Source organism: Uloborus diversus, chromosome 2, assembly GCF_026930045.1.
Source record: "Uloborus diversus isolate 005 chromosome 2, Udiv.v.3.1, whole genome shotgun sequence".
Classification (NCBI taxonomy): Eukaryota; Metazoa; Arthropoda; class Arachnida; order Araneae; family Uloboridae; genus Uloborus; species Uloborus diversus.
Genome location: NC_072732.1, coordinates 139777689 through 139796508, shown reverse-complemented (window position 1 = coordinate 139796508; position 18820 = coordinate 139777689). Strand labels below are relative to the sequence as shown.

The window sequence follows — 18820 nt, the reverse complement described above, 5'->3', positions numbered from 1 at the left end:
AACAATAACAAAACAAATTGGAACCTTAGCTTTCAAAAATCACAATGTAAAGGAAACATATTTCATTTGTTTGAGAAACAATTTGAAATGTTGAAAAATATTATGTATAGGACATTCAACGAAAAAGTAGCCATTTTGTCTTGCATGTGGCAGGTCATACATTCAGTTAAAAAGCAATAATTTTGAAAGTGACAAAATTTTTTGCTGACAAAAATCACACATGTGTTTCTGGGTTGCCACAGGAAAAAATGAATAAAAAAGTAGTAAAAGCAATCTAAAACTTTTGAAAAAGTGGCCCAAAAAATTTAAGAAGTTACAAAAAAATAGCATTCATATGATTAAATAAATTACATCTTGAATAAAAAATTAAATCTTGTGTAGCTGAAAACTATGTAGTTGTAAAAAGTTGACTTTTTTTTGTTGATGGATATAAATACAAAAAAAAAAAATAAAAAAAAAAATAATAATAAGTGACAACTTATTCAAAGCAAAGGCGAGTTTTTTTTTTATTTTTTTAAAGCTAACTCTGAAAAAGTCCTGACAGCAAGATATATCTAGTGTACAAATAAGTTTTTAAGGATTTTTTTTTTCAAGTTTGACGCTTTATTGTGAAAAGATGGTTTCATGTTCATTTTTGAAGCATTGTCCGTTGTTGGCCACTACCTTTTCCCATCTTTCTGGCACTTTTCGGAGGCCATCTCAAAACTAGTATGTTGTGGCCATCACGAAACTTTCTTCTATATTTTTCCTTTTTCTGATCCCTCCCCATGCTTGACGAGGAAGCAATATTCCTAACAGAAACAAAATTACACATGCAAAAACTTGACGACCATCCCAATGTCTGAATTATTGTAAAAACAAAACAAAGAGCGAAAATTGAAAGTTACTTTAAAAGCCTTACTTGAATTAATTACAAATATTTTATTTATTAACAAACATAAGATGGCAACAGTTAAAAATTTTAAATCATTGAGATAATATTTCCGATCATTTCCATACAATTAAAATCACGAGAAATACGCAGACGACAATCTATTACGATTTATCTTTCTTATTGTTGCATTAATAAAACTATTTTTATTCGCAAAAAAAAAAAAAAATCAAAACCTCTTTGAGCGATTGGAGTCAAAATTGAACCAAAGCCTGTTTACGTATGGATTCACATATATTCCAAATTTCAACCAGAACGTAGCATTACTTCTTGAGATAGGGCACTCACAATGGAAAAAAAGAACGGGCGATTGCGCTACCCCCCTTTTTAGCTGTTGACACCAAAATAAAATCAGCTTTTATACCCACTAAGGGCTACTTGTCAAAAAATTTTTGTTTGATTCCGTTCGTTATTTCTTGAGATACAGCAGTCACAATTGACGACAAAAAACGTTCTATAGCTCAACCCCCCTTTGAGTTATTGACACCAAAATTGAATCAGCACCTGCTCCTGTTATTGGCAACATATGGACCAAATTTTGTTTGATTCCGCCAGTTACTTCCTGAGGAATAGCAAGCACGCGTAACTCAAAAAACGTCCCATTGCTCCACCCCCCTTGGAGGAATTCGCGCCAAAAACTAATGGGCACAAGTTCACATAGGGGCACATATGTGTACCAAATTTCGTTCGATTTCATGCGGTAGTTTTTGCTGTAGAGCGGCCACAAAAAACTGGTCACACACAGACGTGACACACATACATACACACACACACACATACATACATACACACACACACACACACAGACAGACATTTTCCAAAAATAGTCGAAATGAACTCAGCACACCTCAAAACGTTCGAATCCGTCAAAATTCGAAATTCGAAAATTTGCACGAATCCAATACTTTCTTCTATATATTAGATATAGAAGAAAGTAAAAATGATGCGTCTTTTAATATGATCCATTAATTGATCCAATTTTGGACTTCTTCAAAAGACAAGAAGTGCTGATCCTCAAGAGCATGCATCATCGACAAAAACAAATAGTAGTAGAAGGGGGCAATGACTAGACTATATGGCAGGTGGTATAGGACTTCCCCTTTCAGCGTATCAAGGTATGTTTTGACCGGCTACACAACATGCGGCTGAGCGTTATCACAAAATTACCTTGTTGTGCCTCTCCTTATACAGTGGAAATTTTTCCAGCAGTGCTCGGATCAAACACATTCAGTTCGGTTAAGTCATTTTGCACTAGTCTTTGTTCAATATAGGCTCCAATTCGGCATCCTCAAACTTTTGTGGTCGTCCAACGCGCTTTTTGTCAATGGTATTAAAATCACCAATTCTAAAAGTCTATGCCAAAACTCACATGTGAAAACCGATGAAGCATGCTTCTGTAAGCTTCTTGCAGTATTTGATGGACTTCAGCAGCACCTTTCTTCAAATGCAAGCAAAGCCCGCGAATTGTGTTTTGTTGGCACAAAAGTTGACATATTCAGAGCACACAAAAACTATATTGCTTCCACTTCAAAAAAATGTCCCAAACTGAAAATGAAAGCCTAACGATGAGGTTATAAAATGAAGTTAGTTACAACATTGTCCGTTTTAATTAAATACTTGTGACACTATCTCTTTAAAACCTATTTGTATACCAGATATCTTAATATATGTTATAAATGTTTTTGCTAATTAATTAATTTAAACTTTGGATGGTTATATCTCCCAAATGATTAATATTTATTTTAACCTATTGTTGAGCGAGATTTGAAATAAATATTTAACCCGTTGCCAAAGGACAGTAAGAAAGCCAGCTCTGCTTCTGAGTTTTGACACCGATATCAAGAATACTTTAAGGATTATCAAACTAATCAGTACATTATTCAAGGAAAAGATGATGGAATTTAAAGACGAAACAAAATTTATTTTTGCCCAGATAAATTACAACAGGGTAGTTCTGTACACAAAAGATCAGTGCAGTGGAAGATCGGGGATATTTCGATAATTGGGAATCTGGCACGGTCGTCTCATTTTTGGCGTTAAATACCTTATTTTGGCAACACTGCTGATTTATAGTAGCCCTATGTAAATAGATGTTTCCGTACTCTTTGTTTAGCTTTGCAACGAAAAATACCTCTCGCGCAGGCACTGGAACCAAAAATTGATGCCAATGAAAAAAGATTGTCAGATGCCCAACTATCGAAATATCCCAAGAAGATCTTTATCTTTGGTGGAAAGAACAAATTAGACAATATATGAAGTTTTAAAAGTTTTCGTTCAAAAGATCCGTCTGCTAATTGGTCGGAGTTGGCTTCGCTCACTGATCGGCTGGATTACAGTAACGTGATGGCTTGGCGACTTTGGCTATCTTAATATATAAAAATCTTCTGAGCGGACGTTTGTCACCATAAGGCTTTTAAACGGCTAGACCGATTTTGATCAAATTTTCTGTGTGTAATTAAATTGTGGCAAGCATGGTTTCGAAGCGCGATGGAAAGAATCAGAAACGTTTTTGTCAATGAATTAATTTAAACATTGGACGGTTATGTCTCCCAAATGATTATTTATTTTAACGCATTGTTGAGCGAGAACTGAAATAAAATATTTAACCCGTTGCCAAAGGACAATAAGAAAGCCAGCCCTGCTTTTTGTAATGAAATTTTCTACTGTGATATGTCAATTGAGAATAGATAAAACAGAGAGAGAGAGTGAAGCTTTCATTTCTCTCTTAAAAACAACGATTTTAGGTCTCGAGATATATTTTAAAGTAAAGTACTGGAAGGTTCACGCAAAACGTGTGTTTTGTCGTCGTAGTTGAACCATGTGACCGGATAGGTGCTTTAGGTTTTCCTAACCAAATGATCAGAAAGTACCATACCTAACAACATTTGTTTCTTGGCTCAAATCCATCTTAGTATTGGCACCAATGTCAAGAATACTTTAAGGATTATCAAACTAATTAGTACATTATTAAAGGAAAAGATGATGGAATTTAAAGACGAACCAAATTTTATTTTTGTCCAGATAAATTACAATAGGGCAGTTCTGTACACAAAACATCAGTGCGGTGGAAGATCTTTATCTTTAATGGAGAGAACAAATTAGGCAATGTATGAAGTTTTAAAAGTTTTTGTTCAAAAGATCGGACTGCTAATTGGTCGGAGTTCCCTTCGCTCACTTATTGGCTGGATTACAGTAACGTGGTGGCTTGGCGACTTTGGCTACAAACAATATAGTTGCGTGATCATTTGTTTACATTTTAAAGCTACTGCTAATGTAATTTATTGTATTTTTTGTTTATTTGGCGAAAGATTTCAAACTGCAAAGAACTGATTTTCGTTTTTAGAGTGTTTAGTCATTTTAGTTGAAGAATGTGTTCATTTTACATCGGGAGTGGAGGTGGGGGACGAGAGATTTTCGCTTATTCAGAGAACTGTTTTTACCTTTATCATTTTTTTAAACAATATCCTTTCGATTGTTTTATTCTTTTTCATATGGGGGATGTTGCAGCGGGATTTCCCGTTTGTTCTGGATGGGTAGTTAGTTTTTTACACTTAATATCTGGAGGACGCTTTTTATCCTTTGAACATGGCTGAAGGAACAAGCCATCGAATCCGGAAGAAACACTAATTAAACACTACATTTTGATGAAAACCCAATGTGGAGCAATTAAAAAGTTTTTTCAGACCATGATAATTACCTTTACTTGACAATTCTGGCGACCATGGTGAAGGAACAATACTGTTTTGTGAAAAAAATGTATCTATTGCTTTTTGAGCTTTTAACTCTTGATCTGGATCAGTCCTAAGGAAAAAAAATCTTATTACAAAACCACATATTTTTTTTTTTAAATAAATTTATTTTCATCTAAAGGGGATATCACACGAGAGAAATTACAGGACATCGCAACCGCAATAGCAACCGTAACGCTATCCGGAACTGGTTTTTCTACTCACTTCCACAAACGATTGCTCCAAAATTCTCGTGTGCTATGGAAATTCGCAGTTGCTCGTATAGGGGCAAACTTTTTCCTCCGCTAGAAAAAAATTGCCTTTAATTCTGGGCAAGTTACGAAGGAACCAATCAGGACGCTCAGATTTCGTGACGTCAGGCAGCGTCACTGTAAAATACATTTGCAATCGTGGCGACAGAAATGTGGGGATTCCTTTTTATTGTTCTATTTATTTTATGTTTCAAAAATTTTCAGTTACACTTTAAAAAACAGATGAGCGACATTTAATCTTTGGTTTTGCATCTGATTTTGAATTTAAATTGCTACTTATATGTTAGTTCACATCAGTGCGAATTTTATGCATTTCTTAATTTATATTGGTGTTTTTCGTTTCATTGGGTGTTTGAAAATTGTTTTGCACAAATGTTACAATGGGGTCGTTTCCAAAATTTTAAACGTATTTTTTTCTGAAAGAGCATGTTTAAAAACATAGGATCTGACCATTTTTAAAATAATTTGTTTTTGTTTAATATTTTTAAAAAATTACTTAAATCGTGGCACTTTCATTGTTTACATTTCTGTCGTGTGACGTCACGAATGATGAAATGCCATTCGTGTTGACATTCACAGAGCAAAATATTTAATTCGCATCTTTACTCACATGCATTTGTGACGTCATCAAGACCACGCCTTGTTTGAAAAATCGGACATTTAAAAAAATTAATTAAAAAATAACGGTTGGGAAAATGAAAGTATTTTTGGTCCTTTTTTTTTGCTTATTCTATCAATTTCAGTGATAAAAGTACTACTTTTGACTGGAGGAAACCACCCCATTCTGATACTTGAACAATTACAGTAAATTTTTTCCTTGAAAAAGTTACGTGAAAATTCCTTTTTAAAAATCATAGCATTGAAGCTGTACTTTTCTTTTTTAATTCAAACTGATGGGTACATACAGTATGTACCATTTGAAAATACTTAAAATGTAGGAGAATGTGAGGCAAAGTGAAATGGTGAAATATTTACTCTACTTTTAGCTCCACCTATTTAGTAATATTTTGACTGTGTAGTAACACATGTACTCTATTCCAGTCAAGAAAAATAATCCCTCTGAAAATCAAAAAATATGATAATACAAAGAATTTTTTTTTAATGATACGCACATTGTAATATTTTGTTGAGATGTAAAAAATTATGTTTGGCATTATTAAATGATAAAGTTATTTTTATTAACATTTGAAATATTGATTGAGACGTACTAATATTCAATGCAGTGTTAATTTGCTCAGTATTAAGCTTATTTGTATTATAAATGCTTGTATAGCTTGTATAAATGCGCATCATCGTTTCATTACATTTTTTTAAAGTGTCACTTTATTTTTAAATGTCTGGAACTATTTTAATAAACTCGGCCACAGATTTTCCTGTGTGCAATATGTATTTAGTGGCGTTATATTTGTGTAAGTTAAAATGTTAGCACATCTCCAATATATTTATGAACTCGAAGTTTAAAAAAATAATTATGAAAGGGCTATTGATCAGAGTTTGCTGGATTTTTTTTTTTTAATTTTTCATGTTTGATTTTAGCTATGAGTTTAGGTATAATTTGTTAGAATTAAAATTTCTTCTTACTGTCAATAAATGACTAATAATTCCTATCTAAAATTAAGATTTAATTTAGTAGTTATGGGGAAAAATAAGCCTAGAGAAGTCATATATTCTGTATGTCTTCTTTAAATGTAACAAGAGTATCACTTTAAATCAAACATTTAATTAATAGTAATAAAAGTTTTCTGTTTTTCTGAAATTTTCATCATAAGTTCTATATATTAATGTTAAAACTCAAATATGAATTTAACAGGAGGAGCTTTGGTGACTGCATAAAATAATAATTGATGCTCTAGCCATCTTTTCACAAATCCACATACAAGTAAAGCTGCAAGAGCTGCATTAAATATTTGATTACTAATTTCATCCATAAGTGTCAAATTAACGCGATGCAGCGTGATAACCAAATGCGGAATTGACGAAAAGCGATGAACAAGCGCAAGCACATGGATGTAAGCTAAAAAATAGTAGCCCCCGTTGTGAACAAATCGAGCAACCGTCCGCGCAACCGGCAGTAACCCGGTAGGCAACTTCCCGTCCAGAAAACCAGTTCCACATAGAGTTGACAGTTCCTATTGCGGTTACGATGTTCCGTAATTTCTCTCGTGTGATATCCCATTAAAGACATAAATCTGCAACTTTTGCTAAAAAGAAAATCATTTCCTTAACCAACATGTGTTTTAAGGCATTACTTAAACCAGTCATAAATTATTGCTTTTAAAACTAAAATTAAACCATCAACAAAGTAATAAAGGCATAGGTAGCACTTGATGCCACATATATCATTTAATTTCAATAATTGTTGAAATTAAATGATAAATGTGGAAGGCTTCAAATAACCAACAAATTTGCTGGATGAAAAAGGATTGAAAGCTCAAACACATGTCCTGCAATTTCCAGCTCAATGTTGGCATGTTCGAAAAAAAAAAAGCATTGCTTTTACTTATTTGTATTAGAAATTAAGAAATTTTCATTAAACCAGGGTTGGCAAAAACTGGGTTTTTTTTTTTTTTTATAAAAAAGTCCATGGACCCAGGTTTTTTTTAAATAAAACCCCCAACTTAAGCTGGGGTTTTTTTTAAAAAAGAAATGTGTTTGTTTTTTTTTTTTGTCTTTTTTAGGGAAAATGTGGGTACTTGTAGCATATTGTAGCGTAACTATATGGACAAAGCACAAAAATTATCTCGAGGTAAAAAAAGCTGGAAAATTCAGCGTTTTCTGAAGAAAAGTATAACAGACGACGAAACCCAAGAATGGTGAAGTTCCAGATTTTTAGTTTCCATGTAACATGGCAAAGTTACTTCTCGAGTGATAAAATCTATTGTTCATTTGTTCGTTTTTAGTTACTACATTTTTTTTTTTTTAAATTTTACTTTATTATATTTCATTTTGTTATGCGAAACTACTGTAGAACCTCAAGTAATTTAAATCCCTTTTTACTGAATTCCAGCTTAATTAAGACATTTCTTTGAATTTTATGCTGCCTGTTTTTCTATTTCTATGTACAGAGTAAGAAATATTAAACTTTCTCGTAAGATAATGAAAATACTGTACATCCTATTCTGTTTTCTGTCTGACCGTTTGTAAAAAACCTGTTAATTTCTAAAAAATATAACGTTATATAAAAATATAAGTTTATTTGAGATTTGTGACCTGTTGGTTTGCAGAAAATAATTCAAATGAAAGTCTTTTAGCTAGAGTAGTTTACTCTGTACAATCTACAACAGGGTGGCGACAGGAACTGTGAAAAAAAGTTCCCTGACTTTTCCCTGATTAGGTTTACCAAATTTCCCTGATTTACGTTACCAATGATAATGTTTTCTTTCTTTGCTCTACTTGAAATCCATTGTATGTTTGTAAAAAATGCAGTATTTTAAACGTTTTAAGCTGTGTAAAGTTGTTGAACTAAAGATATTTTAAAAAGATGCTCTTTTTTAATAAAATGGTTTTAAAAAATATATCAAGTCAATTTTTTTGGGAAAAGAAACCCTACAAAACAGTATATTAAATTTTTCTACATGGGAAGATCATAGAAAAAAAAAAAAAAAATACTTCTAGAAACCACTTAGCATAAGAATTTTAAGAAATTATTAAAATTACTCTTAAAATTATGTATATTTATGATAGAACTAAAAAGTAATTGAAATTATTTTGAACTAAGTTTTCAAACAGTATAATAATTATTGCAAGAATAACAAGTAATAGTGAAAGAATTGAAGTAATGTAGTTGTTCTTATGTAACTAATTGACATATTTATGCAAAACCGATGAAACCATTTGACATCCATTCATAGGGAGCTTTTCTCTAATAAAGAACATAGGTTTTAATGAATGAATACAGCATTTTAACAATAAAAAAAATAAAGATATTTACTTAAGTACACAAGTTAACTCTATTTCAAATTATTTCAGTATGTAACGAAAAGAAATCTTAGATTGCTTTTGTAACAAACAACTTTGAAATGCAAGAAAAAAAATCAGTTAATTAATTTCAAAATATATAAAAAAAAATACAACTTGGTTATAAAATTAAAGAAGCACTTAAGTCTGAAGAAAAGAAAACCTTTATAATCTGCGGTGACAACAAAAAGTATAACAGCAAAAAACAAAGTTTTTTTAATTGAAAGTTCAATTTTAGCAATTAAATTAAAAATGCGAAGAAGTAATAACTTTTAAGCTTTTAAGGTCTTAATTCAAAAACCAAAGATTTCTTCTTGAAATCGTGATTACAGTACACTAACTACTTCGAGACAATGGAATAAAGGCAAAGGAGTTAAGGTATTAATGAAGGCTTCCTCTTTGCCTGTATGGTTGTTTATATTACGTAGCATTGAAAGCGTATAAGGAAATTTCAAGCTAGGTAAAATAAACAACCTAACAGACACAGAAGCAATCTTAGGAAGTTTATCCTGTGGTTAATAAGTAAAATTCAATACTTTGACGTTTATTAAAAAAGATGCACAAATATGCGGCAGTGTATAATCGCACCTTATTTTTTTTTTTTTTTTTTTTTTGAACAGATAATTGGTGGAAAATGAGTAGGGAATTAGAGTACTTAATTTTGTAAAGCAAAAAAATTTTTTTTTCTTCATAAAATCAATTTTCCCTGATTTTTTGTTATTTTTTCAAAATTCCCTGATATTTCCCCGACTTTTCCCTGATTCATAAAGTTCCCTGACTTTTCCCTGATCTCCCTGATCTGTCGCCACCCTGTACAAATATTGAGAAAATCAGACGTGACAGGACTTAGTCAAGATAATTTGAGTTATTTATTGACCAGTTAAAAAAGTTAACCATTTTTATTTAAAATCTTTGAAGTATTTTTTTAATGCCATTAAGAGTTAAGAAATACTATTAAAGTTCAAAATTCATTTTTTATGTCCATTATCTGTGGTGAAGAACAAATAAAAAAGAAGTTTAAACTGTAGAAGTATTTAAATGAATTAATTTTTTTTTTAAACTTCTCAGAAAATTTTAAAAAACCCAAAAGTGGGCTAAATAATGGTTTTTTTTTCAAAAAACCCATTGCGCCCAACCCAATTGGGTGCGATCTGGTCAACGCTGATTAAACTACCAGCCATTTTTCTTAAAAACAGATGAAAATCATTTTTGTAGACGAAAGTTCATTCCTTTAAAGACAAGAATGATTTCCACAGAAGCATTACTAATTAATCTCCAATACTCATTCTAGTATTTATTCTACCAATCTATGGTAAAAAATGTAGGGGGGGGGGACAAGAGGTATATGTGTCAATTTCATGACTCTACCAATTTTGCCTCAGTTTTAAGTGTGAAGGGAAATCTCACAAGATGCAAAGTTAGATGAATAAGAAGATCGGCAAAACCTATCTAGGTATTAAAGTTTTGTTATGAAAACAATGCAAAAATGCAAATATATTTACCAAGAATCAGGAATAGATGTTTCATCTATATCAGCTGGAAAAAGTACAGAAAGGTGTTCGATTGACCATCGGAAGGGACGCTGCTAATGTGGAGAAAAATGCCCGAGTAAGAATTAGTAGTCGATACAAAAGGCTTTTGCTTAATTCTTTACTGAGAAATATAATTTAATATCGTGAATAGATATCAGAAAAAAATATTAAAATCTGGTTTTAAAAGATTTAGGTAATTAATACATTTACACTAATAAAAATTAATAAATTTGAACAAAAGAAGAAACAATGTAATTGAAACGAAATGTATAATAAATAGATAAATCTTATACATAACATTGAAATAGCAATATGAATAAGAAGAGATTAAAAAAAAAATATTCGCTATTGTTCCCCACAAAATATTTTAAACAACCAGAACTGTTAATTCTTTTCTCCCTAAAAAAGTTTATTTCACCAAGGGAAAAACGAAATTTTTGAAATTTCTAGCACAAAACAACAGCTTTAAATTTATTTATAACAATCACATTCTGGTGCTTTTTTTCTCAAATACTTTTTCAGTGTTTCACACTATCTTTGATAATCAAGCTGAAAGATAACAGGGGTCTGTCCAGGGTTTTTCACAAGGTCCGTTTTTTGTGAAAAATCAAATAATTTTGTGAAAAAAAATTATGTGAAAAATCAAAAATTTTTAGGAAAGATCTTTTTATTTTGTTTTTGTGAAACATATAATAATTTTGTAAAAACAAAATTTTAAAATTTATAAACAAAAATATGAATTGTGGGGGGGGGGGGGGGTTATGGTGCAAACTGCTGAATTGAAATAATTTGTTGGGAGTTATATAGTATTTTTTCTTTTCTGGAGAGATTATTATTCTCGAAGGGCATTTCATAGCATTGAGGAGTGTGGGGGGAGGAGCATCGCTCTCTAGAGGAAGTCCTCCCTGATGTATCATATGACATCATCTGATGTATGTCTATAATCTTCCATGTCTTGGTAAATTTTTCTTGAAATATTTCTTGAAGATGTTGTATGGAGAGTAAAACCTTACAAAATTGAAACAAAAATACTAAACTGCTGCCTGAATTTTATTTAACTTTTTGGCACATGAAAATTTCAAAGCACAGAATTTCGTTCAAAACTTTAAAATTTTGTAAATTTATTAAAAATACATTTTAATTTGTTTACCTCTGAATAAAGCATGATAAGCATCAAAAATACAAAAAATTCAATCCCCAGAGCGGATGCAAAAAGATTGAAATTTTTTAAGTGAAGGCATCATAAGTATGAAAACGTCACATAAAAGAATTTTAGTAAAATTCTGTTAAAATTGCATGTTAAAGGTAATTATAAACATATTAATAATGTCTATCGACATAGCTGAAGCAAAAATAAAATTAAACTTTTGATTCAGCGTTTAACTTCTTGACACTCGTAAAAGAACACACAATTCTGCTTAAACTAATGATTTCAATAAAAAAGAAGAGAATTTTCATTTGTTTGCCTCCTAACAAAGCTTAGTTAGCTTGAAAAATGAGTAAGGTTTGATTCTCATTCCTGATGCAAAGAGATCGCATTTTTCAAAATGAAGGCATTAAAAGTAAAAAAAGGCAAATTAAAAAGTTTATTCAAGTAAAACAATTTCAGAATTGCATTTTAAAAGGTTTACATGATGAATATTATGAATAACCACTGACATATTCACCAAAAATTCAGAGTAAGAAAAGAAAAAAAAAGAAGGTTGGGGAGATGTAGCATATAACGGACAATACCAGATTCCCGGTATTAATACAGGAATCCCGGTTTACAACTGGTATAGAAGCACCCCTTTTTGCATTAAAAGTTCAAAACTAATATAATTTCCTCTCAAGCTAATGATGCCAAGATGGTATATTTTTCAATTAAGTACCTGTAAAAGGTTTAACACTAGACATTAGTAATTTAGCGTTGATGTTAATTTTATAGCTGATAACCCTATCAGAAGTGATCACATTTCTTCCCCACCCTATAGCTATACAGTTAAATTCATTAGCAGTACTAAGTTCAATTCGATGATATATGCTATTATTGTTTAGATTGAGAGCAAGGAGTAAGTTGCTTTGGGGGCCTCGATAGAGTAGTTGGTTGGCCTGTCATTGCAGTAATCCCGAGGTGGTAGGCTCGATTCCCGCCCATTGCTCTGGTTGTATTTTCTTTCTCTGTGCTGTTAATTCTGTCCTACACTATGTGCCTGCATTGTGCTATTTGTCATATTGGACATGAGTTCATAAACGGGTCCTGTGTGACCAAGTATGCGAACTCGAAATGTATGTTGAGAATAAATCAAGTTGCTGAGGCAGCAATATCAAGCTGCAGGTCATAACATTTTCAGAGAAATCTATAACAACAACATCGTTGCTGGCTATTTTGATCCAGCTGTGATAAAAGAAAGAAACCAAGTGATAAAAACAACTAACTTTTAAGTTCATTAATTCTTTTAAGGAAACAAACAACAAGCGTTACATTTGGTTGCATTAGTTATTTAGTGCTTGCGAAATGTGTAAGCATCACAGAAATATGCTGACATTTCTTTTGCAAAGTTAGCCATTATTTTGATTTCAGATTTGCTGTTACAATAAATAATTTGTGAAAGATCAGTTTTTGTTGATTAGAATTTTGTGAAGCGTCCATTTTGATTGAACGTATTTTTGTGAAGGGCCCAAATTTCCTCTGGCCAGGTCCCTAGATAAATAAAGATCCCTGCACATCAAAGTACAATAGAGTCTCAAGAATCCGAGTCTCAAAAGTTCAAGGTTCTGCCTAATCCGAGGTGCTTCATTCATATTTTAAATTTAGTTTTTTAGTCGCTCAAAAAAATACTTTCATTAAAATCTGAAAAAGAAATTTTGCTTCTGTAAAACTAATCAACTTCCAACAGGCTTACTGAAAATTGAGAAATTTGTTTCAACAACTCCCAGAGAGACACGAAATATTCGACTAAAAGATATGTATTATGACTACAACATATGTATTCAAAGAGGCCTTGGAGACAGTAACTTGATATGCAAAATTGCATTGATTTTCCACTAAGAATGTGTTAACATCCCTTTTGGAGTATCTGATTGCAATAAAAAAGTTGGTGCACAACTCAAAACCACATGAGTTACAAAAAGGAAATTTTTCACAACTAACCATTTTTGTGTTATGCAAGATACATCTCGTACATACAGAAAACTGATCGAAATGGTATTGGGCACAGTGAAAGTGCATGCTTTGGTTGCTTAAAACGGCGCACATAAATCCGCAGTGATGTTGTGAAAAACTAAAATCATAATTGGTTTAGACACAATTAAAGCATAAGTTTATGTTGAAATTTGAGTAATAAATTTTGGGTGAAGAAAATACTTATTTTTCTCTGCACAAGGAAATAAAATGTCCCACTTCTATGTCGTCCGAATGGTGTCAATTTTCAATCTGGAAGAATTTTCTGAATTATCCGAGTTTTCAGTGATCTAAGGTGACATGAGTCCCGATTAAATCAGACATTCAAGACTGTACTGTATTATTTATTACTTTTTTCACAAAATATTAAATATAAAGGGCAGACTGACCAGTGAATGAACACTCAAGTGCAATTTTATTTCCAAAAATTTATAACATCATTTAAAAGACCTAGATAATATCGAAGAAAACACAAAATTTACACAGTTATATTTCTTTACAACGTTCTTGATTTACCTAGTTAATTTTCTGTAATGTGTCTTGATTTTGTTGATTACGTGACAATAACTTCTGTATATGAAACTAGCATTTATTACCTAATCATTATATTTTAGTCATAGCGGAGGTCTACTTTCATATATAGCTGTACATTTTTGCTGTGAGTAAAACTGTTTGCTGTTAGTTTTAAGAAATTCTTCGAATTCACAGGCTGTGGAACATTTTATCTAGCTCTGGTTAAAAACTGCAGAATTTGGCACCATGGCAGCAAAAACATTTTAAATGATATGTGAAATTTCTTTTTAAAAATTTGGGAGAATTTTTACAGATCTGCATTGGGTTTTTCGGGAGGTTGAAATGAAAAAAAGAAACCCAGTGAATAAACACCAACCAGTGAACAAACACAGTACTTTCTAGTTCTTGTTTTCTGTTTCGAAACTTATGAGAGGAACTTAATACAGCCACTTCACCAAAGAAAAATATTTTTAAATCTTAATTTTTCTAAAACGTTTCAACCTGTTCAATCGTTGTGGAGTGTTCTAGGTTAATCTGATTCAGTTATAATAGTACTTAGTGAAAATGCGAAAAAAACTATTCTATTATACTTTATTAACATACATAATCAAATTGTATCTTCATTTTACCTTATCTGTGCTATTTCTGGAAAATGTAGCAAAAATTGATGGTGAACAAACTGGAAAACAAAATGCTTCTGATTTGATATCAAATGGATTTGCAGACGCAGGTGTCTTTTGCTCTTCACTTTCATCAATATTTTCTTCAATTGCATTCAATGGAGTCCCAGCACTTTTCTGAGTTGAGGTTCGTTTTGGAGTGTAAATGAAACACGGTGAGCTGACTGATGAGGTTGGGGTTTTCTTAAGGAAGTCCTCACTTTCCATTATTCTTTGCTTGTCTATCTGTTAATGATATAAAACAGTATTTATACTCTATATTAATAATCCAAGTCAAAAGTTAATAAATTATACGATCATTTGAATGAGAAGATGCTCATTATGCTCTAGGGGATAAAGTAAAAAGTGAAGGTCAACCACAGAAGTTTTTTTTTTTTTTTTTTAATGCACTAAGGAGTAAGCTTGCAACAGAAAGAGAGAGGAACAAAGTATAAAATCAATCTACAACAGAATCTATTGCCAGTGTTCTGTAAACAATGTTCCATGAACCCAGTAGTGTTGTTTTTCACCCAGACAAACTAGGAAATCGGGTTCAATTTCTCTTGGGCTATGTGGCCATATTAGATGTCAAAACATAATCGTTGGGGGCAAAACTGGATTTTTTCCACACCTTCAAAATTTCCGGAAATTTTTATAGACATTACTAACCAATAACGTAATGAAAAGATATAAATCCAGAAAGTCCCAATTTCCATTATGGTAATTAAAAAAAGTAAACTAAAAGCAGTAACAGAGCTTAAAATTAATGGTATCCAGACCAGGTAAGCAAAAATTTCTAATGGACAAACAGAATATAAGTTGAAGTGAGCATTACATATCTGCCAGAATTGAAAGCTGAAAATTCGGAAGATTTTATATGAATAAATGTTAAGATAAAATTTGATGAATGAAAGGGATTTTAGAACATAAGTAAAGTAGTAAGGATTTTTTATCTTCCCCCGTACAGGATAGGCACATCATTTCGAATTTTTCCAAGGAGAGGGTAGGGGGACAGCAATGCAAAATTTATTTTAAAACTAGCTGCGTGCCCGGCGTTGCACGAGCTACTTAAAAAATGAAAGAGATGTCCAATTGATGTTTTTGTATTACTCTGACATCATTTTCTAAAGCGCTAAGGAGTAAATAAATATGCGTAATGCAAAGTTTGCAAAATACCAGTAGCGCATAGTTTTGGCAAAAATCTCTTTAACGTTTATCATAGTTATCAATGATACAAGTTATGAGTCTTTTCAAATAGCACAAAAGATGAAAATATATGCATTATCAACTATAATCTGTGCTCACTTTAAACTGAATTAAATCTGATAGACTATATCTGAAATATTTATGTACAATTACAGTCAGCTTTTTACATAAAATGACACATACTTTTTGGTCGATCACGTGAAACTAAAGCACCAAGACTAAATAAATACCAATACAGGGGTCTGGCCAGAGGATATTTGGGTCCGTTAACAGACCCTTCACAAAAATCTGATCAACCAAAACGGACCTTTCACAAAACCCGATCAAACAAAACGGACCCTTCACAAAATTCTGATAAACAAGATTGGATCTTTCACAAATTGTTTATTGAAAGAGCAAATCTGAAAGCAAAATAACACATATTTCTGTGTATAAACTGATAATTTTTGGAACCTTTTTTAAAATCAAATTAGAGGGATCAGCTTACACAAAATCGACTAATTTTGAAAAAAAAAAAATCGGCACTCTTGCTATGCTCCTGCAAGCGATAAATAATTGCTACTGCCAAATAAATATAATGGTTGTTTTATTACAGCTAATTAGCAGCGGTGTTGTTGTAAACTTTTCTGAAAAGGCATTGATAAGCACTTTTCTCCCCGCTCATGATTTAACAAACAATAATAATATATATCTGCGAAATGAACTTAGAACTGCAAAGGGATAGGGAAAAGGGGGGATATGGGTAGGGAAAAAATATGATCGCTTCAGATAGGGTCACCAACTTCAAAATTATCACCACTTAGCGTCTGGCATTGAACCTTTATAATGACTTAATTAGAAAATATTCTCATCATTTTACCAGTTTGTCAATATTTGCGTTTTTACGGGTGCGTGTGCGATGTTTAATTGTTATTTTGTGAGAAAACTATATGGGTTTTGATTTTTCGATGCTAACAAGGGTGATTAACTTTAAATAAACTCTTTTAATTACCGTTTTTTTTTCTTTAGATGTTTACATTTTGAAAAATGCTATCTTTTAACATCCGATATGAGAATCATATTTTGTTCTTTTTTCAAGCTAACTTCGCTTTATTAAGATGCAAATAAATGAAAAGTCTCTTTATTTCTGTTAGAACTCTCTTTTCAAGTTTTTAAAGCAAAATTCCATTTTCTGTTATGAGTCAAAAATTAAAATGCTCAATGGATGGTTTATTTTATTTATTTTTATTTATTTTTTTTTTTGCGTCAACTGTGTCCACAGATATTAATGAAATGTTTATCATAGGACTCTAAAATGCAATTTTAAAATAATTTTATCAAAAATATTTCTTTTACAAGCCGTCTTTATACTTTTGATGCCTTCACTTTGAGAATTGCGATCTCTTTGCATCCGCTATGGGAATCCGATTTTTCGAATTTTTGATGATTATTATGCTTTGTTAAGAGGTAAACAATTAAAATATCTTTTTATTTTTGTTAAAATCACGGAATTTATAAGTTTTAAACGAAATTTTGTGCTTTTTAAGAATGTCTTGGGTCAAAAGTTAAATGCTGAACCCTATTCTGAATTTTATTTATTTATTTTTCTGTTACAATTATTTTAAATACTGCACAGAAATATTTCTAGTATAATTCACCATAATGTAGAATGGTAGATAAATATTGATATTGAGAAAGCGATGCCCCCCCCCCCCCGCCAAATATCAGAAAAGCACCCCAGAATGATTTTCTTGACATAGAAGAGGAAAACACTCAACTTTAAGTTTAATTAATGCAGTTTGTGCCACCTCTAAATTCTAAAATTTTGTTTAAAAAAAAATTGCGAAATTATTTGATTTTTCACAAAATTAATTCATTTTTCACAAAATTATTTGATTTTTCACAAAAAACGGACCCTGTGAAAAATCCTGGACAGACCCCTGCAATAAGCATTAATTTAATACCAAGTCATCAGATTTCAATTTAGCTTTAGTTGAAATCCTTATAAACAATGTTTTTTGTACAACTCTGTTTCACTTAAAGAAATCCAAACAACCTTAATTTAACATGTTCTTTTAACGATATAAACTGTATTTCAAAAATATAAACAGAAAGGAAAAAGAGAATTATTACAATTCGAAAACTCACCCATGTGAGGGCAAAAAGTCCAACAAAATAAACATAATTAGTCGCACATCATAAATGTAACAAAATATGAGGCTGGTGAATGATAAACTTACACTACAATGAATAAACATTACTAACGAAACAATTTTCATTTGCTGAAAAGAGTTAAGAATGTTGAATGTAAAAAAAAAAAAAAGACAGACGATAAAATAAAGGCTATGTCCGAATAGAGTAACCAATTTTGAACTAATTTAAAATGAAATTCTAGATGGAAACTTTGTTTTAAGATTTGGACAGCAGCCAAAAAAATCTCTTTTAAAACAATTATTAAAATTTTACTTGCTCACCCATATGCAAAATGGCAATAAGAAAGAAAGAAAAATTCCTGAATAATGTTATGTTAATTAACGTTTTAATTAATATCTCCGCTAATTAAAGTGACACAATTGCGAGATTGGTCCTATTGCTTTCTTTGCAACATTTTGAATTGATCGGTATCTCGTTTGACTCTGGATTCGCAGCAGTTCTCGAGAAGATCGATCTTCAGACAGACAGACGGACGCAAACAGATTTTAATATTATAGTGGATAATAAGAACTACCCATTTATATGTAAAACATTAATCTTTCACAGACAGAGGGGGAGGGGGGGGCAAGTGATCCCCTTGTATAGGATTGAAATTTCAACGTTAGGAAATAAGGAAAGAACTAAAAATTTGGAAACTAATTTTATTATTACAGTGGATGCTGGTTA

The 18820-nt window shown here is 31.5% G+C and overlaps 1 protein-coding gene across 1 annotated transcript in view; it reads right to left on the bottom strand.

Annotated features, from left to right (window-relative positions):
• Window positions 1–14875, bottom strand: part of LOC129216569 (protein aurora borealis-like) — a gene marked incomplete at its 5' end in the record, with an annotated part of 28172 nt that extends 13297 nt beyond the window's left edge. Inside the window, 3 exons of the mRNA XM_054850784.1 lie at window positions 4629–4732; window positions 10391–10473; window positions 14726–14875. Coding sequence (XP_054706759.1) covers window positions 4629–4732; window positions 10391–10473; window positions 14726–14875 — 337 coding nt within the window. The remainder of the gene's footprint in view (window positions 1–4628; window positions 4733–10390; window positions 10474–14725) is intronic.
• Between the last annotated feature and the right edge of the window lie 3945 nt (window positions 14876–18820).